The sequence below is a fragment of the Pollachius pollachius genome, assembly GCF_949987615.1.
Source record: "Pollachius pollachius genome assembly, chromosome: 6".
In the NCBI taxonomy this organism is placed as follows: domain Eukaryota; kingdom Metazoa; phylum Chordata; class Actinopteri; order Gadiformes; family Gadidae; genus Pollachius; species Pollachius pollachius.
Window position 1 is genome coordinate 17,878,616 of NC_136939.1, and position 23,090 is coordinate 17,901,705.

A 23,090-nucleotide genomic window follows, 5' to 3' on the forward strand; every position below is an offset into this window, starting at 1 on the left:
CTTCTCCCTGGACCAGGACCCGGACTAGGGGGTGAAGGAAGGTCTTTCCTCGCTCAGAGCCAAAGATTCAGGTATGCAATGCCCTCTTGTTACGTTTGCGTTTACATTTTAAGCGTAACAAAAAATACCGCATTGACGTATTGACCAAAGCATGGTACCACGTTATCCCCAACAGGTGTGTTTACAGAACCGAAGGGCGCGCTATTTTGAAAGCAAGAAAACTACATCTGCGCCAAAGTCTTGTCCTGAACATCAGCAGTCCTCCCTCATACCCTCACACAGACACTGCCATGTGGAGCTCCTGGCCCCAAATAGCCCCATCCCCTACTGCTTCTGCGTTTCTACCGAGCCCCCTGTCTCCGGGTCTAGCAGAGTCCGGGGCGGGACAGCCCCTCTACCGGCCCTGTGTGTCTGGTTTCAGACCACCATGGTTACGGAGACACGCTGTCTGCTGGCACCGACAACGAACACCCGAAGCACCCCCTTGAGGTCCATCAGAAGAAACTTTCTCAGATCTGGACGCTTCGGAGGCGATGATCGATTATCTTCTCTTTCACAACCTGGCCTGTTTTAACCCAATTATAAGGAAAAAATATTTAAAATATGTGTTTGGATTTCACTGGGCTGTACATTTACACAGTAACTATTTAGAAATAGTTTTAAATAAAAGATGTAGCGTAGCTTGTGTTTGATTTTATAAACCGTGTTTTTCCCGTAATGGAGCGTGGGGCGCCGTGGCTTAGATGGTTAAAGCGCCTGTCTAGTAAACAGGAGATCCTGGGTTCGAATCCCAGCGGGGCCTTTTACTGATGTGTCTTTTTCCACCTACATAGCTTTAAATAGCTCACGTACATTAAAAAGCGGACAAAATATTATTAAAAATAGTATCCGTTTTCTTTAGATTGTGTAGAAATACAAAATAATTAGATAATCTGTGTCTTCTTCCTGCTTTCATCTTGGTTGAGAGGAGGCTGTGGTTGATCTTCATTAGCCGAGAGAGATAGACAGATGCGGTTGAGACGAAAATAGAGCGACACTAAACATACCATGTCGTTTATTAATCCTAGACAGGAAATTAAACGCATTTCAAAATGGGCTCTCATGTGTTAGCATTGGTTTGTTCAGGTTTGTTTGATTTAGCTCTTATTTCATCTTTTTAGTGAGGAAAGGGTCACTTTTAGAGCATTGTCTTTGTTTTGCATAAGCAGTTTCAATCCGTAAATACATAGCCTAATATTTTCCAGATAATGAATTTGACACATTGACAAAATATATCTCATAATATTAGCTCCCATATTATTGTCACTTTATTATAATTAACTCAATATATTATATCATTACATCATAATAATCTCCTAATAATATTATCTTCTCATAATATTATACAACTATCTCCTTTTATTATCATGTAGTGTTAGCTCATTATCTTCCATCATCTCCATGATCTTCAGTATCTGGTGTTGCTCCATCATGATTTTGTGGATCATCTCATCGTCTCCTCTCCGCGCGGGACACCGTAGGCCCTTCAGCTTCACAGCCCAGCCAGTACCTAGCGATGGACCGTGGGTAGGGGGGCGTGACACGGTCCACCCGCTTGGTCTTCAGGTTGGCCCTGTAGTATTTATCTGTCAGGGGGAGAAGATGCTTTAGGCCCCACTCATACACCATGGCATCATGGAGCCACAGTGCTCGGGAGGCAGTAGACCCGGGCAGGTTCACCTTACCATTATGTACCAAACATTCACTCGTTTCCATCTACTACCAGCGAGCCTCGTTGATTCTCGACCAATCACAAGATAAAACAACAATTTACGTTTGCATGTGCGCAGGTCCGATACTGTGGCGACAGCATCATTGCACTGTGGCCGAGTGCCAAGCCGGGCAGATGGGGACAACAAGCTTTTGGTAACTGCGTGGACCATGTGACCAGGCCCAGGCCTACTGCTGGGTAGTGGACCAGGTGACCAGGCCTACTGACGGGTAGTGGACCAGGTGACCAGGCCTACTGACGGGTAGTGGACCAGGTGACCAGGCCTACTGACGGGTAGTGGACCAGGTGACCAGGCCTACTGACGGGGAGTGGACCAGGTGACCAGGCCTACTGACGGGTAGTGGACCAGGTGACCAGGCCTACTGACGGGGAGTGGACCAGGTGACCAGGCCTACTGACGGGTAGTGGACCAGGTGACCAGGCCTACTGACGGGGAGTGGACCAGGTGACCAGGCCTACTGACGGGTAGTGGACCAGGTGACCAGGCCTACTGACGGGTAGTGGACCAGGTGACCAGGCCTACTGACGGGGAGTGGACCAGGTGAGCAGTGTGTGCGGATGGGATGTGAATACCGGACAGAGAAAGGCCTACCGTTCTTGAAGAAATAGACGTTCTGAACGGGCAGGCTCTTGCTCTCCAGCCTCGGGGGTGCGGTGGTGGTCGCTGCGCCGTAGTTGCTGCCGTAGTAGTCGCTGCCATAGTAGTCTCTGCCGTAGTAGTCGCTGCTCAGGTCACCATAGAAGAAACTGAAGACGTCTGGCATGTAGTCGTGGAGTGAGCGGCTCTGACGGCCTCTCTGACGGCTCCTCTGACGGCTCCTCTGACGGCTCCTCTGGCGATGCCCCCTGCCCCGCTGCTTTTTACTGCACCTCCGTCCCCCGGATGGGCAAACCACCGGAGTAGTTGGCGTGGACTTGGGGCTGAGGTACAGCCGTCCCACCATGGCGGCGTCTATGGGTGGCTTGATGCCCAGCCAATCCCTGCTGATCAGACGAGGGCCTTTACTCTGTCCCTGGACTGAGAGCGAGAGAGAGAGCGAGAGAGAGAGAGAGAGAGAGCGAGAGTGTAGGTTGTGAATACCATGTGAGGGGAATTGACACAAATGCATGTAACACATATATTAAATAAATCACTAGCCACAAAAATGCACATGCACAACATAAACACACACACACACACACTCTTGGTTTACACACGCATGGCTTACACACACACACACACACACACACACACACACACACACACACACACATACAAGGACCCCTGAAGAGCTCTGCGAACATCTCCTCCAGCAGCTGGTCGTAGTACAGTTGGGTGTAGTGTGTGAACTTCACGGATGGGGAGGATCGAGTCATGGTCACACACTCCTCATGACTGGGCTGGAATTTAAACTCATACTGGTGATACTGGTCGCCTGAAAGACAAAACAGAAAATAATAACATGGTTGAGAAAAGCTTTCAGTCAGTGGCCTTCACCAGTAAACCCCACAGAGGTAACCTCATCATTTCTATTTGAAGGTCATTCCAACATTCTTTGTTCTTGTGTTTTATTCCCCCCCCACAGAGTGAGATCGTGAAGCAGAATGTGTCCCATGACAGCTGAGGGCGTTGGATTTATTCTGAAGACAGGTTGAAGGTAGTTGGAAACCAACAGGTATAACTGGTATACCCGTCGCACTTGTCACGTGATCGGCCCTGTCCTCACCATATGAGGAAATATTGCACTAACAAGCTAACCCAATGCTTACAATTGGTTTTAATATCATTGTTACGCGTGCATTTTACATTGGCCTATGCAGCATTTGAAATTTAGGACCAAACAGATAATATAGCCTGCCATGGTAGAGGGCTGAATTCACCACGCCACCTACCTTTAAAGAAGTAGGCCTTCTCCTTCCCACTAAGGCTTGGGGCTGGTATAGCGAAGGCTGCATTAACGTCGTTGGGCATATTCTCAAAGCCCACTGAGATGTTCCGAGGATACTCGTCATCCAAAACATCTCCCTCAAATCTCCAGTACTGATTCCCCTATGGGAATCACCGCAATGTAAAGTAATGAGCTTCCAGACATCCTGCTACAGTTTACAGCCTCCAACTACTACAACAATATCACTCTATTGCTACAGTTATTACCATGAATAAAAAACAACCAACTACATTGTGAACTTATTTAGCCAAAAGTTTTGTTTTTTCTCCCAAATCTGTATTTCGAAAAGATTTGGGGATATTCTTACAAATAGACTTTTTTTTTAACACAGTTCTACGTTTTTAAAAAAAACAGGGGAAGGTAAACCGTTTTAGTAGGAAACTTACCTTGAAGATGTAGCTTTTTCCTTGGCAGTTGATGCGTGTGAAAGCAGCGTCGATTGGACCATGGATCCCCCAAAAATCCTTGATAAGCTTTGGGTACCCATGCAGAACTGAACTCTCATCAAGCTCAAAGAAATATTCACCTGGGATAATAATTCAATTTGTGAGTGAACAAGTATTGTATGTTATACAATATTATACTGGGTCATAACCAAACATCAATATAGCTCATGAGCTCATAAGTTGAGTAAATGTAGATACATAGTTATCTATGTAAATTATTAAAGTGTGCATATTATGAAAACAACACTTTTCCTGGGATTTGGGGGGTTGTTTTGGGTCTCTGGTGCTCCCACACGCATACAAACTTTGAAAAATTCTGTACATAATTTTTTGAGTGAGATATGCATTTCTGAAAGTAGGGATTTGCATTTCTGGCAAAAATACTCTTCAATATTCGCTGATAAGTATTCGAATAATGTTCGGAAATCGGTCAATCAAGAACCCCGCACGCACGCACGCATGCACGCACACACGCACCTCGTATACACGCACACACAATGACACAGGGGGAGGCTTTTATGATTTTTATGAAATCAATCTGTTTATTTCAACAACTGCGCCATCAACATTCAACATCAAAATGATTTCAACGTGGGCTTAGGCAGATAGACCTACATTCACCGAAAACAGATCGCTATTTATTTACTGAACACAGCAAGCATGACGGTGAACTAGACATGTCTTTAGCATATGGAAACTATAGCCAAAAAAATAACTTGACACGGTGTCTTTTTAGATTTTTTTTGCTACCAGCATTCGTAATGTTGACAGTCCGCCAAAGACGTTGACGTCGCTTAGTAACCTAGGACGCTGGGGTTGATAAGTTACTGGACTACTTCCGGAGTGATACGATAGAAAAAATAAATCAACTTTCCTTAACATTATATGCTTAGCAACGGTGAATTATCACAAAATTATTCACCACCAAAAGTTGTGAAGGCCCATGCAAGTGAACGGCGCATTCAACAGCATTGAAAAGAGCCGTGTAATAAATAACGATAGTCACATTCATTATTTGATATTCTACGTGACTCTGACTATTCGACGATCGTTGCCCATCCCTATCTGAAAATACCCGGCCTACAGTTACAAAACGAGCGAGTCAGTTTCGGCGCCCCCTTCAACGTAGGAAGGGGGCACATTTGAATATAACCTCTAGGGCTAGGTGATTAATCGAATTTTGATCACGATTTCGAGTTTAACGTCTAATGATCACAAAATTAACATAATCGGGTTTTTTATTTTATTTTTTATCATTTGTATGTTTTATAGAAAGGGCAGAACAGGTGATTACACATCTGTATATTATTTTAGATTGGAACAATTTATTTTTGACCATTTTGTGGATTTTTTTAAGGTGAAATTTTAAAGTTCTCATTTGCAAAGTTTCTTTTGGGAGAGACATGCTGAATAAATACAACATGTTTCCAAACTCAAAAATAATCGTTTGAATAATCGTGATTTCAATATTGACCAAAATAATCGTGATTATGCTTTTTCCCATAATCGAGCAGCCCTAATTACCTCCCACTTCCCCACTCCCCTCCAATCACAGCATAGCTACGATTTTGTGGACCAGCGGACAAGCTGCTCCGGTGGGGGGAGCTTGGCAGCAGTCCGGAGGAGGAGACATGGAGGAGAAAGGGATTGTAGAAATTGCCGCCGAGCTCCCCCCGCCAGACTGCCGCCGTCGAAGCCGTCCGCAGCCGTCCTGTTCTCCTCCATGTCGCGGTTCATGGACTTCAGAGAGTCAAGGCCAAAGTTACTTTCCCCCAATTCTTCTCAACCATGGCCGAGATATCCCCCACTACGATTCTTGACGTTTTGTGGAAGTGCCAGAGACGTCAGACGCAGTCTTTATGATTCATAATATCATCGGAGGCGCACATAGCTTTTGGCGATATGGTGATATTAGAAATATTATATAAGTACCCATGTATTATATAATATTATTATTATTATTATATTATATTATACTATATAGATATAGAACTCCATGACGATCATCTGCAAACGACAACAATCACTTCCATGCTGTGGTTCAGTCTGACAGCTCATTGGTCAATTGGCAGCAGCTCATTTGCATTAAAGCTACAGACACCAGAAACAGCGCATTCTGAAGGGACTGAAACAGGGGAATAGCGGCAAGCAAGATTTTTTTTTCCGCTATTTCCAGCAAACAGCTTCAAAAACATGTTTTCTGGAACTCAAATACTATGTTTACTTGTTGGGAAAACACCATAATATGTCTCCTTTAATAGTCATAAGATATGATGCATATGAAATGCTATATAAATACTAGTTTAAAACCTATTGTGCGTATATGTGTCTGCTGAATACACAGGCAGCATATAGAAATACAAAGAATGGCAAACCAACCTAACCAGCACATTCGGAAAACAAACTAGGCCTCCTTCCTACTGGACAAGGCCTCCTTCCTACTGGACAAGGCCTACTTCCTACTGGACAAGGCCTCCTTCCTACTGGACAAGGCCTACTTCCTACTGGACAAGGCCTCCTTCCTACTGGAAGAGGCTCACCTTCTACTGGAAGAGGCCTACTTCCTATTCAAAGAGGCCTACTTCCTACTTGACGAGGCCTACCTCCTACTGGAAGAGGCCTACTTCCTACTGGACGAGGCCTACCTCCTACTGGTAGAGGCCAACTTCCTACTGGAAGATTCCTACTTCCTACTGGACAAGGCCCACTTCCCACTGTACGGGGCCTACTTCCTACTGGAAGAGGTCTACTTCCTACTGGACAAGGCCTACTTTCTTCTGGATGGAGCCTACTTCCTACTCAAAGAGGCCTACTTCCTCCTGGACATGGCCTACTTCCTACTGGACGAGCCCCAATTCCTACTGTACGGGGCCTACTTTGTACTCAATGAGGCCTACTTCCTACTGGACGAGGCCCACTTCCTACTGTACGGGGCCTACTTCCTACTCAACGAGGCCTACCTCCTACAGGATGAGGCCTACCTCTGAATGCGTACACGGACCCGTTCTTCAGCTGCAGGAAGGCGTCGAACGCCCGCCCGCTACAAGGGACTTCGTCGGGGTCCGAGGGGGAGGTGGCGATGGGGGCCCTTTTGGTGGGATCTGGGGTAGTGCCGATGGTGGTGGGGCTGGGGGTGGTGCTGGTGGTAACGTCAGCCCCATCCATGCTACTCCCCGTTGGGTAGAGGTCCTCCGGGTAACCGAACGTATCCCCGCGAGCGGCTAGCGGAGGAGGAGGGCTTAGGGTTAAGGATCATCGAAAATGTTGCCGTTGAATTTTAAATTGAGCTACGAATAAATTGCTCGATATCTGTCGATGTTGGTCAAATAATATTCAAATTTCTGACAATTATATGGGTCATTGAGGCAAAATAATGGGAGGGACCTCCGAACCAGATAAGATAACAATATAGACCTACATGCGGTTCAGATAAGTGGACCGTATGTAGGTCTATATTGTTCCAGGTATTAGTGTTTAATATGGTTGTTCTAAATAAGAGGACTGTGGGGACATAACAAATTTACAATGGTAATGACCATGAGAAAACACACCTTTCCTTCGGCAGACAGACTGGAAGTCCTGGCAGCAGCTGCGGTGGTAGACGCACATGGAGTCACATTGGCATCTCCGCTGCGCATCGAAGACGCCACAGCGTTCCTCACAGGACTCTGTGGAAAGGCACTTCTGTAACATCAGCCTACAATATTCAGGGGGGCAGTGGGGCCAGTCTCCCAGAAAAGCCCTTTTTCGTTGGTTCCATCACTCTATTCTTACTTCATTTCTTACGCCACCTTCTCTTCCCTTGTTTTCGCGCGTGTGAATGAATAAACAAATGAGACAGAACGTCATGATCTCTGATCGCTGGAAAGCAGGGGCGTAGGAATGAGTTTAACATTGGGGGGGGGGACACATATCGGAAACCTGACAGATCCGTTAATGGTTTGAACAGAAATATGTCATAAATTAACTACACTGAAAAAATTCACAAATATATTTTATTCTACTAAAAAGATACATTTGTAAATGTAAAGGAAAACACATTTTGAATGGCAGTAATGAACTGATATCAAATAAATTCTTTAATTGCACGCTCAATTATCCAGTTTTAAAGAATAAGAAGCGGTGACAAGACGCTGTGTTGCGCTTTCAAAATAAAATAAAATATTTTTCTCCCCCCGTTATAATTTTTAGGTGGGACAAATGCGCCTGTCTCCAATATTGGAGGGGACACGTTCCCTCCGTCCCCCCCGGTTCCTACGCCCATGCTGGAAAGTACAGCAGAGTTCAACAATCAATAAATTAAGTAAAAAATACATAATGGGAAAAAAAATGTAACAATCATTTATGAAACTAAGATTCGAAAGACCTCGCGGTATTCTAAGGATGGGTGGGTGGGGGGGGGGGGGGGGGGAGGTACTCACCTTCGGCAGCGAATGCGGCGTGCAGCGCGAGCACCCACAGCGCCCAAAGCACCTGTCCGCCCAGCCTCATGTTCACCAAGAGCCTCCGGGAACACGGGGGAGAAGTCACCGTGAAGATGTAGGCTGTGGCAGAACTAGATATCAGCCTTTAGTCTCCTCTGGCGTTTCACTCTCAATAAGAAACTGAAGGGACGGATCATGTTGTGTCAGACCAACTCTAAATATTGACTTGAAGTCATTGACCCTGTGTTTATTTTTTGGTCGCCTCAAACCTCAAACCGTTCGTTGACTGCAAATCATTTACCAATGGGTCTCACGGCCAGAAGCTATTCCAACTCAAGTTTCACGTTTGCTTCATTGTGTCGCACTCGTCTTCATAAGAAGACAAAATACATGACTAGACATTGACTGACGAGGGCCCCTCGTCAGCTCTGGAGGGTGAAAGAAAACCAATGGTTCAAAACATATTGTCGCACTGCTTCATTATGAAAGATTGAGAACGCAGTACGAACAGAGAATTCAGCACTTTGGAGATTAACCGCTAGAGGGAGATATTGGCCTTCCGCAACCACCCCTGAATGACGGATGTCCTTCCCAAAGCTTATCCTGAAATAATCTGTATGATATTTAAACTCTAAACCTGCCAATATGATACAATTATAGTCTTGAATTATAGTTTTATCTTTCATATCATGGTTTATTTCATATGAAAACTGATGAAGCGTGATTGTGATGCCTTAGTTGTCGTGGTTCCGGGGCTAGGCAGGACGCGGGAGAGTGGTAGTGTGAACACAGGACACAACTGTAGGGTGTTGTGTTGACCATACTGTGTAGAAGCAGGAACTGGTCACAACTGGCGTTAGCACTACACATATATGCAGTACTTTACTCAAAGACAAAATATATGACCATTGATTTTAGAAGAAACCAATCTTGTTCTCCTCCACCTGCTCACATAAATGGAAACTGCATAGAGATGGTTGCCCGGTATCTGGGAACAATGATAGACAATAAACTCAAATATGACGTTAATACTGATTTCCAAGAAGGGACAACAACGATTATACTTCCTTCGGAAGCGTAACTCTTTCAATGTCGATAAGGTTATGTTGTCTTTATTTTACAAATCCTTTATAGAATCTGTTCTCACTTTTTCTTTAATTGCCTGGTATGGCATCAGCCTTAGGGACAAAATCAACCTCAGCCATATTGTGAAGGTGGCTGGGTGGCTATGAGAAGCAGGTTATTCAGAAAGCAATGTCTATATTGGACTGTAAAAATCATCCCATTTGTTTATTTGAGGCCCTACCCTCAGGCCGGAGACTAAGATTCCCTTTTTATAAGTCCAATAGGACAAAGAACTATTTTATTCCTAGCGTAATACGTTTGCTCAATTTGCACAATTCTTTGCAAATACTTTACCTGTAACTGTATTTGAATCTCATGACCTAATAACTATGACCCTTTTTTAACTTATATAAGCCTGTGTCTATCTCTTTGTTGTGTGTCCTTGTGTATCTTGTACTATTATGTGCACTTGACTGCAAGACAAGTTTCCCTTTTGGGACAATAAAGTTAAACTGAACAGAACTGAACTGAATTATATGGTATATTGTGTGGTCTAATAAGGCATAGAAAAACATAACTGACATCTTCATTGATATCTTCCGCGGGCCCGGGACCCATCTAAATCACCAGGGCCGGTGGGGGACAATCATGTGTGTTATCACCTGTGTTCAGTTGGAAAATCACTTTGTCGCGCTTCCATCTATAAATAACGTTGACGTTCCAGGTTCCACTGTATTATATTGCGCAGTCACAGTGTGTTCTTTATTGCGCTTGTCGTTAATTAATAAGTGTATATGTTCCGGTATTAAAAAATAATAATTCTACTTCCGTTCTTAATTATACTTAATTATACTTAATTCTTAAAAAGAAATGTCAACATAGCAATTTATAGTCAAAAGCTTTCATTGGAAATCTTAATAACGAAATAAAATAAAAGAACATAGAAAGAAAGAAAGAATAAAGGGATGGGAAAATATTGGGTACATAATATCGATACATATTTCGATTTTATATGAATTACATATAAAGTAATCAGCCTATGGGCGAAACTCATTGGTCGGATGGGGGGTCTGAGGGGTCTGAGGGGTGTCTGAGCCAGACCATCTCCATGTAGGGGGAATGTTATTTATTATGTTGATACTGATGTTTTTCAGGTCAGTGTTTTGTAAGTTATCGTGAAATGATTTTTTATTATGGGGAGACATTGTTTGCTTTAATCCGCGTCTTCTCAATATGGCAGTGTCCCCTGTTTGGAGGATCCCATGGCTCTTTCTGACAGCCTTCTCTTATCGCGCGAGCGAGGTAGAAGGCGTTGCGGTATCTGGTGCTTTGAGGTAACTTTATTATGAGTACAGTAATAATTCGTACAGTTTGTACAATTTGTACAGCTGTGTTTGTTTGCTCATGGGTTTTGACAGTGATAAAGTGCTCCCTCCATAAAACAGCAGCTGACCTTCTTGAGTTGTTGGTGCTTCTAAAGGATTCCCTGGATACATTGATGTCACATTTATTTGCCTAAACACACACATATCTTCACAGCAGGTTAGCTCTAGACGAGGAGACGACAGGCTACGAAGAGATCCATGTAGAAACTCCACGATCAAAGCTTCTTTCCTAATGGGAGGACAATGTGAAGGTCTGTTTACACTTACTTCCAAATCATCCACAGTTGATCGATAATCAAACGTCATAAATAGCCATAATAGGCCTATTGGTTTAAGACGATTTTATGAGCTTTATAAGTTACTTATGGCTGTATAAGAAAAAAAAAACACATCCTGGCTCATCAATCAGTAACAATGGAGCAGCTAGCTTGCAGAGTGATGATGTTTAAGGAATGATCTGGGTATTATAAATATTTGAAATATTAATCTCTATTAGAGCTTATTAAATGACCCACGTTGATGTGATGAAGCATGAATGTGTCAAGAGTAAGATGTGAATTTGACTTGTATGATTCTGGTTCTGTTTGCTTACATACTTTGCTTAATGCAAAGTATGTGTGTGTTTGTAATTTTATTGTAGGAGTTGAATATGATTTTTTGTTTTCTTTGAATGCTTTCCTTCACAAGGGGTTCCAGGTGAAGCTAGAGAGCCAATTACAAAATTATTGGACCGTATGACCGGAGAAGGCGGAACATCAGCTTCAAAGCTGAATCTAAAAACGGCTGCTGTGTTGACAGACACAGAGAAAAAGGAGACAAAGAAATGGAGAAGCAGAACTGTAGTCAAAGAAGGACTAGGGCTGCTTTGTAAATTTATCAACTTAAATTTACATTATGGTTTTCTTTTGAATGGGTTGAAAGTACTTTTTGAGAAATGTATTTTGATCTGCCAATGTTTTTGTTGATTTTTATTGTTATTGAATATAAATGGCCGCTATGGCGTTTGAAACTGGTCACCTGATCACACCCTTCTCGGCACCGTCACTAACTTCCTCCAACAAGTGGGACGGTCCGCTCTCACGTAGCGGGCCTGTGATTGAGCACCACATGAGTAGAGGAGGAGGAGGAGGAACCCAGCTGCACCCTGAAGGGGTGGGAGGCCCTGAAGCTGGGAATGAAGACGTTGAAGTGCCTTTTAGTTTTATATATATATATATATATATATATATATATAATAATTATTTTTGATAATGAATGTTAGCATTAGCACATTTGATGTGGCAAAATTTAGTCATTTTAAGAGATAACACCGAACATACATCTTTTTACTAGACTCCAATAAGACCTTAGAATCATATCAAAAGTCTGATGGCAGATAAACCTTCGTTTGCTTCGACCAATCATGTTGCTTGAGGCAGTGAACTGTAAGTGTATAATTGTCTTAAAAAACTTCCAACTGTAAGAATGTGATTAAAGGATTTCAACACCATGTATACTGGCCTCTGTAGAAATACACAGATTCAACTTATGGATGATTCATCCTCTTGCCCGAATGATTTTTCTTAGAATAGAATACCTCCTCAATGAAACAGGAAACAAGACGTAGCGAGTAAATTCAATAAATAAAACTTGCACGCTTTCAATTAGCATGCTCACACTCTAATGATAACAAGCATTGCTAAGCATTTATCATTATCATTTTGTGACACAGGCCGAAAGATTCTCTGCATTGCATTATATACTAATGCACACTTTCCATAAAAGTTGAACATATTTTTCATATAATATAATTTCCTATTTCTGTGAAAACTGAATCCTTTCTTTCTTGACCAATGACCAATGTTTCTACCAAATTAGACAGACAAACAAAAACGGTTGCTTTGGAAATGATCTTGTGAGGATAAAACTTTGAAGCTTCTTGTTTAAGCAAAGCAGCATAGTGGATGAAACTGAAAGAGGGACACCACCCTAGCTTGTCTGAGCGCTCTCTGAAGCTGCTCTTCAGAGGGTCTTTGAGGGTTATATGGATGCCTTCAACATGAAGCCCCTTCGGCAAGATACTGACGAGAGGAAGGCAATGGAAAAGATCGACTAGTAATTTACAAGTTTACACAAGATCAGCACAAATACTACATTTTCCACCACAAAACAGACAACAGACAAAACAGCGATTGTGTAGCATATGAAAACGGTACACCAATGAAGCATTCATTCTAATAAAATAACGCAGTAATAAGCGTTAACTAACAGTAAATTAACAGGTCTAATTATTATGACTTTTGATGGTGCTCATGTTTACTCTTGGTATTCATATAAGGTAAGGTATTCATTTAAAAATTATTTAATACTTATGTAAGGGCCGTAACCCCTATACCAATGCTATATAATACTGCTAAATACTTCATTAACTAATGTTGATTAATGGTCTTATTATTATACCCTGATTGTGAAATGTTAGAACCTCTAACTCTTGGCCGCTTGTTAAGTTAGGGCGAAACCTATCTTTACAATATTTTTTATATGATCTATTTATAGCAGATAAATATTTCCTTTCCAATATCAGTGATTAAAAAATGACTGTAGGGTGTAAATAGAATATGGAGCTGTGTAGCCTACTCTCTTAAATCACTATCAGATGTTATCACTGGTGGTGAAGTGTGTTCTTGTAACATCGTATGTATATCTATTTGCTTTTAATATTTTTATGACTTAATGACCCTTTTCCCAGTCGGCTTTATTCCGCCGTTCTATGATTTGATCTCACATCAGACTAGGGTGCCTTGAAACCCCTCCCTGCCTAAAGCTATTCGACCAACAAGTTTCTAATGTTGTCGTATCTGGTGCTGAATTGGTTGAGTGCATGGCCTTTTCTTTCCTTTGCCTTCTGGTGTGAAAGGACCAACATTGACACACAGTTTGTGGTCATACAACGGGCTAGAACAATATCTTATACTATATCTGGTGACATTAGATATGAACTACTGTAGTTCAAATCCACTTCTGTGAACTAGTAGTGGCTCAATGGTATAGTCAGTTTCACTAGCCTGCATCAGAGTCCATCGCCTGTCTAGAGTAAGGGTCTGGAAGCTGTTTTACAACCAACCAACCATGACTGAAGTCCCCTGTTGAGGTTGAAAGAGTGGTGTTCCCCAGACAATATGCTCCTCTTGTTTCCTTATCTCCCTGGTTGTCTTCACACTACATTCCCTCTCCCCTCCCCCCCACCCTTCCTTTGTGGTGGTTAATGTTTGATTATCAGACAGAGATATAAGTGGCTATATACCCTTTTGTGCTCCTCATTAACCCAGCGGGTGATAGGATGTTCTGACCAACGCATTCCTGCATTATACTTCTTCAACTTCTGCTCCTCTATGAACCGTCGGTAGCTGGCCTGGTCGATCCGTGGTTCCTCACCTCCTTCTTCTCCTGCCTGCGCGTGGCGCCCGGCTGGCCTTGTGGTATTCAGGAGACCAGAAGGTATCTGCTGCCCTGATCATCTTCAGGAGACCAGAAGTTATCTGCTGCCCTGATCATCTTCAGGAGACCAGAAGATATCTGCTGCCCTGATCATCTTCAGGAGACCAGAAGGTATCTGCTGCCCTGATCATCTTCAGGAGAACAGAAGGTATCTGCTGCCCTGATCATCATCAGCTGCTGAATACTTGGAGCCAAGATGGCGGCTGCTTCTTGGTGGTTGTGGCACCACAGGAACTACTTAATCCTAATCCTCACCCCACTGGTGTTCCTGCCCCTGCCCATCGTCATTCCCACGTCGGTCAGTATGTGCCTATGTGGGCGTGCGTCTGTGACTATACCTCCATTTTATTGATTGATCAGTATATGTATATTATATATTTGTTTACCATATTCAACAGGCTTGATGATGTCAGGTCCATCCATACGTTTTCAATTGGCCACTGCCTTACATCAAAAGGCGACACACGTACAGGATTTAAGTAACACTGGTATCATAGAAATATAAACTTCAGGTCCTGTACTGGATGTTCACTCTGAAGAACTCTGTTCTGGGTCAGAAACACATCAGTCATTGTAAGGTGGTTACCGAATTTTCAATTAATTTCAGTTAATAATAATAGTCAATGATTCATGAAGGAAATTGCAAGACAAAGTAAGATCAATAAAAGCTACAAATGTTTTTTTTGTTTTTTTTTACCAGTTTATGCATGCAACTCAGTTTTTTAACCACATTAGAGTTCCTTCAATCATTGTGATGATATATTCTCTTCAATGTCAAATGTAAAAGAATTCACAAATTCAATTCATTTCCTACAGAAAATACAAACTCGTCTTACTGCTTATTCTCAGAAGGGCAATGTATATTCATAAACCTTATCTGACTGATAAGGCCTTATCAGGGAAAACAAGGCTGTGGGGAACTTGCTTGGTGGATGATGATCAGCAACAACAAGAAACAACATGGCCTTTAAAGAGATGAAAGAGAGAGAGATAAAGTAGTCAGAATGCTACCTATCTTACTGGATTATGAGGACCTTTCATTAGGTCAAGGCTCCTCTGTGTGTGTGTGTATGTGTGTGTGTGTGATAACACATGTGCGTGTGAGTGTGTCTACAACCGTGTCATAAGCAAGATGTGTATTTATTTTTACCAATACAATGACGCATGAATCTCAGTATGATTATCAATCCTCCTGTGTGTGTGTGTGTGTGTGTGTGTGTGTGTGTGTGTGTGTGTGTGTGTGTGTGCAGGAGGCGAAATGTGGCTACGCCATCATCCTCATGGCCCTGTACTGGTGCACAGAGTGCATGCCCCTAGCCGTGACCGCCCTGCTGCCCGTGGTCCTCTTCCCCATGATGGGCATCATGAAGGCTGGAGATGTGCGTGCATCTTTCTCCTCCCCTGTCTCCTAATAACCCCCACCCTCTTTCCTACAGCTCACTGCTGCATCAAATCTGCAACACAAAGCCGATTTAGGGCTCCCAATCATCTGAATCTCTCAATTAATCAATCAATCAATGCGACTCATATTAAGGCTTTGTAATTTATTTATTATTAAGTAGAAATGAGAGGATTCTCCTCTTGTTTTGACTTGGGATGCAACGCTTCAGGGACGAGTAGAAGCGGATCCATTCATGAGCACTAACTTTACTGGAGACCAGCGCTCCTGTAAGGAAGGAAGGAGTGAAAGAGCAGGCCTATAAAGGAGCTGGCCTATAAATGAGCAGGCCTATAAAGGAGCAGGCCTATAAAGGAGCAGGCCTATAAAGGAGCAGGCCTCTAGAGGAGCAGGCCTATAAAGGAGCAGGCCTATAAAGGAGCAGGTCTATAAAGGAGCTGGCCTGTAGAGGAGCTGGCCTGTAGAGGACCTGGCCTCTAGAGGAACTGGCCTGGAGAGGAGATGGGCTGTGATGTACGGACCAGAAGAGTCCTGACCCGCCCACACACTTTATTAGGCATGACTTACTGGACTTTAGAACAAGCACCGTGAAGGAAAGGCTCGCCACTTAATGGAGTACAGTTGAAGTCAATGAATCCATGAAAGAGTCAGAATCAGGCTGCTCTTATCGGGCCCTTGGGGAAACCTTGTGACACTTTTCTGCTGACTGGTGCAGTTGAGCTTTATGGCTCATGAACCTCACGGTCCTCCACGGCGCCGAGAAACAGCTCTATATAATCATTTATACTGTTGAAAAATTGAACTGATTGATCAGAGCAGCTCATATTAAGTGAATGAATAGAGACATACCTTTATTTGTGTGTGTGTGTGTGTGTGTGTGTGTGTGTGTGTGTGTGTGTGTGTGTGTGTGTGTGTGTGTGTGTGTGTGTGTGTGTGTTTGCACCAGGTGTGTGTTGAGTATCTGAAGGACTCCAACATGCTGTTCATTGGAGGCCTGCTGGTGGCCATCGCTGTGGAGGAATGGAAGCTCCACAAGCGCATTGCTCTCAGGGTGCTGCTGCTGGTGGGAGTGAGGCCTGCCCTGTAAGAGACTCCCCCCCCCCCACACACACACAGAACAAGCCTCACACACACAGAACAAAGCAGTGTTGATCCTCAGTAGGACTAGGCGCTGTGCGCGGCTTCATCGTCTTCGTACACAGGTCTGTTTACGTGTGCCCCCCCCCCCCCCAGGCTGATGATGGGCTTCATGCTGGTGTCCGCCTTCCTGTCCATGTGGATCAGCAACACGGCCACCACCGCCATGATGCTGCCCATCGCCCAGGCCGTGCTGGAGCAGCTTGCCGCCACCGAGGCCGCCGCCGACGAGCGGGAGCTGCGGGCAGCCAGGGACCCCGGCCAGGACAACCAGGGCTACGAGCTGGAGGCCCCCCGGGGCCACATGCTGGAGGAGAAGGGCCCGGAGGGGGGCAAGTTGCCGCTGGATGAGGGTACGCTTCAGCAGACGTCCAGGAGGGATTGGCGAGCAAGGGATTCCATGGGGATGTGAGGCAGCAGAGTGGGGCTCGGCTTCAACAGCGTCAATGTTCGATCAGGCTGCGGATCCTCAGATCCTCCGCACTATCAAGAAGTATAGTCCCCATTGTTAACCGTTGCCAAGCAACTTCCGAGAGCTGCAGGTATGCGCCGTGGCAAACCCGGATGTAGCAGGGTTAGACAACCCTAGACAGTCTGTGATTAAAGATGATTAGCTGTCGTCTGTCTGGTACTCTCTACATACGTCCTTTTGATAGATGTTTCAATATAGACAGCTGCTGTCCCAGGTGGAATACCTGTTGCCTTATAATGATTGAACTCATTGTTAATGAAGGACATTATGTAAGTAGGCTCCTGCATGTGTTAGAGTGGCCTTCTGCAGCACCGTAGTGGTGGAAGTAGTGGTGGACCGGCTGCTATTTAAGGTTGATAGGGAGTTAGGAATCACATTATTGAGCCTTCTGATATCAGAATATCATGAAATGTCGCTTAGTCCTGACCTTTGACCCCACAGCCCCAGAGCACCACACGGAGTCGGAGCTGGACTCCATCCTGGAGAAGATGAGGGTGGAGCGGGTGCAGAAGTACGCTTCGCTGACCAAAGGCATGTGTCTGAGTGTGTGTTACTCTGCCAGCATCGGAGGCACAGCCACTCTCACCGGCACCACACCCAACCTCATCCTCAAGGGACAGGTAGACAAGTAAGATGACCTGCTTCAGGCACTTTTCATGCACCTCCGATACAGGGACCAAGGAGAAAGATATGCAGAAACAAACATCACTCCACCTAACGTTGAGTTATAACAGGGCTACTGACGTACCGTAACCAAGTTGTTTCCCAGAAGGTTGTTTCTTGTCTGCCTTGGCAACCTCATAGTCTAGGACAGTCGCAGTTCAGACAACACAGTAAACCATCTCTGTCAAAGACGGGACCTTACAACTGCATATTCTACTATACGCTTTTATTATTTAATAGCTACAGTGACAAAATGGCATAGATTACCATGCTCACTCGAAAAATATTTTTCTTTCCCTGGCACTACAACACTGGTCTGTGTGATCAGACCATGTAAAGCGTATTTTGGCTTCAAACATTCATTCCCAATATCATTTGTCAACATGAGTTTTTTGTACCTATTCTGCTGAAGAGTATTTAGTGTGCACAATGCAGCAATTGGCAATGCAGCGCTTTTGTCTTTTGGACCAAGGTGCGTCAGTCAGTACAGAGATGTGGACAACATAACAGCCAATCATCAAACAACTATACCACAGACTGTCATCAAAGTGCTATATTGGTATTGTTTACATCATTGGCATGCGGCTTTATGCTGTTAGGCAGAATGAGCAAACCCAGGTATTTAGAGAGATGATATTGTAAAGGATGTCCTGGTGAGGCCTGGAGGGGCGCTGGTCTGATCACCAGAACATCAGATTAAATTTGGATGGACATACACTCTTAAGGTACAGGGTTACAACCCATAACCCTAACCCTTTGGGGTTTAGAAAGGCAGAGTTCACAACTCGGCACAGTGAGAAGCGCATTGTCCACATTGTTGTGGTTCTCACCCTTCTGTTCATATTGCTATGCACACACACTTAATTCATGCTATGGGGATTGAGTATGTCCTTCTGAATTATCATTCACACAACCACTATATGAACTTCTTACACCATAACTTAATATTCAACAGAAGAGTAATAGACAAGACTAAGAAATACAGTTTTTTTTTTCTTTCCTCCTTACCTTTCCCCTTCAGGATCTACCCCCTTAACGGTGACATCATCAACTTTGCTAGCTGGTTCGGCTTTGCCTTCCCTAATATGGTCATCATGCTGGTGCTTTCCTGGCTTTGGCTGCAGCTGCTGTTCATGGGCTTCAAGTAACTTGCACCCACCTGCTCCTCGTTCACTTCTCTCAGGCTACACTAGATCACTAGGCCTTGTTCATCACAATCATTACACAATGAGGTGTAACCACAACCTCCTGGTTTATAAAGGCTCTGCTACCTAGCAGTTATATTTATGATGCAATTTTTTTGTCTTTCTTCGTTTGGTTAATAGTATTTTAAGACTTCAATCAATGTTTAAAAGATGAAAACAGTCCTCCAGTGTTGATCGCCTGGACATGTGGTGTGTTGTTGTGGGTCCTACTCTGATTGCTCTACTGATTGTCTCGGTGCCGTGCTGCTGCTCAGCTTCAAGAAGTCGTTTGGCTGCGGCATGAGCAGCGAGCGAGACAAAGAGGCGTACGGCGTGATGCGGGCGGAGTACAGGAAGCTGGGCCGCATGGCGTTCGCCGAGGCGGCGGTGCTGGCCGTCTTCACCACCCTGGTGGTGCTGTGGTTCACCAGGGAGCCCGGCTTTATGGACGGCTGGGCCACCGTGCTCTTCAACCAGGGTGGACAGTGAGTCTCCTGGTCACTACCGTTCTCCTCTCTATGGGCCAGGGTCGTCTTCTCTAGCCTGGGTAGTCTCTATGTATCCCCTGTGGAGATACCCTCCTTGACCCACAGGACGGACCAACAGCACATTGGGTCAAGGGCTCTTTTGTCAGGTTACCTCAAGCCTGGGGACGACTCAATGTATCCTCTTGAGTCAATGGAAGTGATGTTGATGTCAATGTTTAACCTGAACTCATTAGAAGGCGGCCGGTTCTGCTCTTAATGCTGGCCACACCTCTTGAAACTAAAGACCACATCCTTCACATTTTGGCTGAACAGAAGGCAGCAGGCCGTTTAGGCATTATTAGAATTCGTAATTCTTTCATTAGAAATTATTCATGTTAGTAGAGTACCACACTACTGTGTGACTGCTGGGTAAAGTTAACATTATTAGAAATGCTACATGTTATTAGAGATCCTAAATACGGTGTGACACCTGGGCAGAGTTATTATTAATGTGTCGATGTTTCCTAGGTTTGTGACGGACGGAACCGTCGCCATCTTTATGTCCATGCTATTCTTCGTCATCCCGTCAAAGCTGCCCCGCTTCAGAGACTATGGTCTTTCTGCAGAAGGTAAGGGCTGTGTGTGTGTAGCTATACATCATGTTTAAAACAGCCAAACCCCCTAGCACTACCTTAAAGAACCCTTTCCCGGCCACACAAATACCTGCTGGTCAAGTGATGAAGGGTTGATGACCTGCCCTCAAACAACCCTTCAGATTAGTTTCTCTTCCACATCGCTGCCTCAGCAGGGGGGCAGGGAACCAGCCAGACACAGGTTAGACAGTCTGCTGCTAGGGGTCTCCTCTCAGGACAGGGGGCTGTATTCTGCTAGGGGGTCTCCTCTCAGGTGTCCGGTTGTCTTGTCTCTCCAGGTAAGAGGATCAAGGCTCCGCCCACGCTGCTGAGCTGGAAGGTGGTGCACGAGCGCATGCCCTGGAACATCATCCTGCTGCTTGGAGGAGGCTTCGCCCTGGCGGCAGGAAGTGAGGTAGGACCGCCGAGGATAGGGCTCATCACCTGACTGTTATTCCACTGAACATGAATTAGAAGAGAAACCCAACCTCAGACACTTCATTTGTTGCACAGATGGCAAGTAAAAAAGAGGCCAAATCCTTGTGTAACTTCAGTACATTGACCTCCCGGACCTGTGGTTTGCCGTACAGAAGTGTTTGATGCTACAGTCCCTCCCCCTGTGGCCTTGCATTGCGTCCTGTAGGTGTCGGGCTTGTCCCTGTGGCTGGGAGAGAGCCTGGCTCCTCTGAAGAGCATCCCCGCCTTTGCCATCTCCCTTATCCTGTGTCTGCTGGTGGCCACCTTCACAGAGTGTTCCAGCAACACAGCCACCACCACCCTGTTCCTGCCCATCCTGGCCTCCATGGTACGGCCCACGATGAACCCTCAAATGGCTTGCACAACTTTGGTTGAAACCGAGAAAAGTCACAAACAATGGCGGGAATGGATATACAACCGTCTCTCTTTCTCTCCCTCTCTCACCATGTGTGTGTGTGTGTGTGTGTGTGTTCTCCAGGCCACCGCTATTAAGCTCCACCCTCTCTACGTCATGGTTCCCTGCACCGTCTCCGCCTCGCTGGCCTTCATGCTGCCAGTGGCCACGCCCCCCAACGCCATCGCCTTCTCCTTCGGAAACCTGCGCGTCATGGACATGGTAGGAGCTGTTCCCCCTGGTTTCCTCCTCAGAGAGCTGCTCGGCTGCCCTCCAGCGAGGAGTGGGGAGGTCCCTCACAGATGTGAAGCTTTAGGAGATTTGAGTTGGAGAGAGAGAGAGAATAAAACAGAAAAGAGCTGAAGAAGAAGCGCTGCCTCCCCTGGTTCTCCAAGTTTCTCTGCCGTTAAGAAGTGTAGATTCACAGCTATGATAACAAAGCCAATCATGGAAGACTTAGGTTGGGCAGAAATTAGGCTAAAGTCTAAAGGTCTAAAACCTCCATCGATATTCTCACAGCCACTTTCCCTCGCTAACAGCTGACGGATGGCTAATTCCATTTCCAACAGATTAAGGTCCAACGATAGACCTTCAATCGTACCTACTTCCACTTTAATGTCGAATGCCCTCCTTCCCCCCACAGGTGCAGGCGGGCTTCATGCTGAACATCATCGGGATCCTCACCATCAACCTGGGCATCAACACATGGGGATACGTCATGTTTGATCTGGGCAAGTTCCCAGCCTGGGCCAACACCACTCAGAGCTTACCTTGAGCTCAGTGCTGTGGCTCTGGGGTCCCACTCCCAGCCCAGAGGTTGTAGGTCTCAACCTAAACATTCTGTCATATGCCTCCTTGTGCAATGTTTCCAAATCCTACCTCCTCCTTAAGGAAACACATCTTTCAATTTAACATATATACCTGTAACCTTTAAGGGTCTCAGAAAGAGGGAGGGGTTAGAGAGACAGAAGCACTTCAAACGCACACGGTTCCTCCACTCTTCCTGAGGTTCTCCAATAGAACCAATCACAAACATGCTTTCAGGATAACAAGTCATGGTAATATAGCCTCATACATTATACATAAATACATAAACAGAACTTTATCCAGACAGAAAATATGGTACACTAAATATATTTATTAGTCCAAAGGGTTTATTGGTACAGTGTACTTTGAATGTGCTTGTTGATTTGATTGAAGCTATGATTTTATTTAGCTATTTTGTGTATTAACGATGTTCAAAGTCCACATGCAGTGGACCACACAAGTGTTTATAGCCCAGGTCCGCTGTTATGATGGCAGCATGAAATATTAAAGGTTATCAGATCACAGCCAGCAGACTTTGCTCAAGTAAGCATTATGTCGCAATGGTGTCTTGAAATAAAGCAGAAATATTTTTTTCTAAGTTTAAAAGGCTTCCACTCACTTAACATTCATACTCTCCACTAGTTTTCAAATAGGAAAATATATAACAGTAGGTTATTTCATAAATTCTCATTCATTTTTATTTGTTGTTATTTTTAATGTAGTGTGCACAACAACATTTGAATCAGTTAGTTAGCTTCTTTACACTTGAGTCTCAGTCGGTCTTTAATACATATATAGATAATATATAATCTGATTGAAGTTCAATTTATTCCACTTTAATTGACAGACAAGGGCCCTGATAGAAAACCCATGGGGGGGCCCTGACAGAAACCCATGGGGCTCCTGACAGAAACATATGGGGACCCTGATAGGAGCACATGGGAACCCTGATAGGAGCACAT

The 23,090-nt window shown here is 44.6% G+C and overlaps 2 protein-coding genes across 2 annotated transcripts; one reads left to right on the forward strand and one right to left on the reverse strand.

Moving 5' to 3' along the window:
* Positions 1 to 1,294: 1,294 nt before the first annotated feature.
* vtnb (vitronectin b) lies at positions 1,295 to 8,636 on the reverse strand (the record flags this gene model as incomplete). The annotated part of the gene is made up of 8 exons (XM_079737590.1): positions 1,295 to 1,625; positions 2,364 to 2,789; positions 3,028 to 3,186; positions 3,644 to 3,800; positions 4,086 to 4,225; positions 7,127 to 7,366; positions 7,697 to 7,813; positions 8,567 to 8,636. 8 exons carry the CDS (start codon positions 8,634 to 8,636, stop codon positions 1,489 to 1,491), a joined length of 1,446 nt encoding a protein of 481 aa, XP_079593716.1. The 3' UTR covers positions 1,295 to 1,488.
* A 6,056-nt stretch (positions 8,637 to 14,692) lies between these two features.
* slc13a2 (solute carrier family 13 member 2) lies at positions 14,693 to 22,096 on the forward strand (the record flags this gene model as incomplete). Its single annotated transcript, XM_079738868.1, has 12 exons — positions 14,693 to 14,794; positions 15,747 to 15,875; positions 16,842 to 16,978; positions 17,129 to 17,385; positions 17,946 to 18,132; positions 19,189 to 19,311; positions 19,627 to 19,836; positions 20,347 to 20,447; positions 20,750 to 20,865; positions 21,094 to 21,255; positions 21,406 to 21,543; positions 21,965 to 22,096. The coding sequence occupies 12 exons, from the start codon at positions 14,693 to 14,695 to the stop codon at positions 22,094 to 22,096; spliced, it is 1,794 nt and encodes a 597-aa protein (XP_079594994.1).
* Between the last annotated feature and the right edge of the window lie 994 nt (positions 22,097 to 23,090).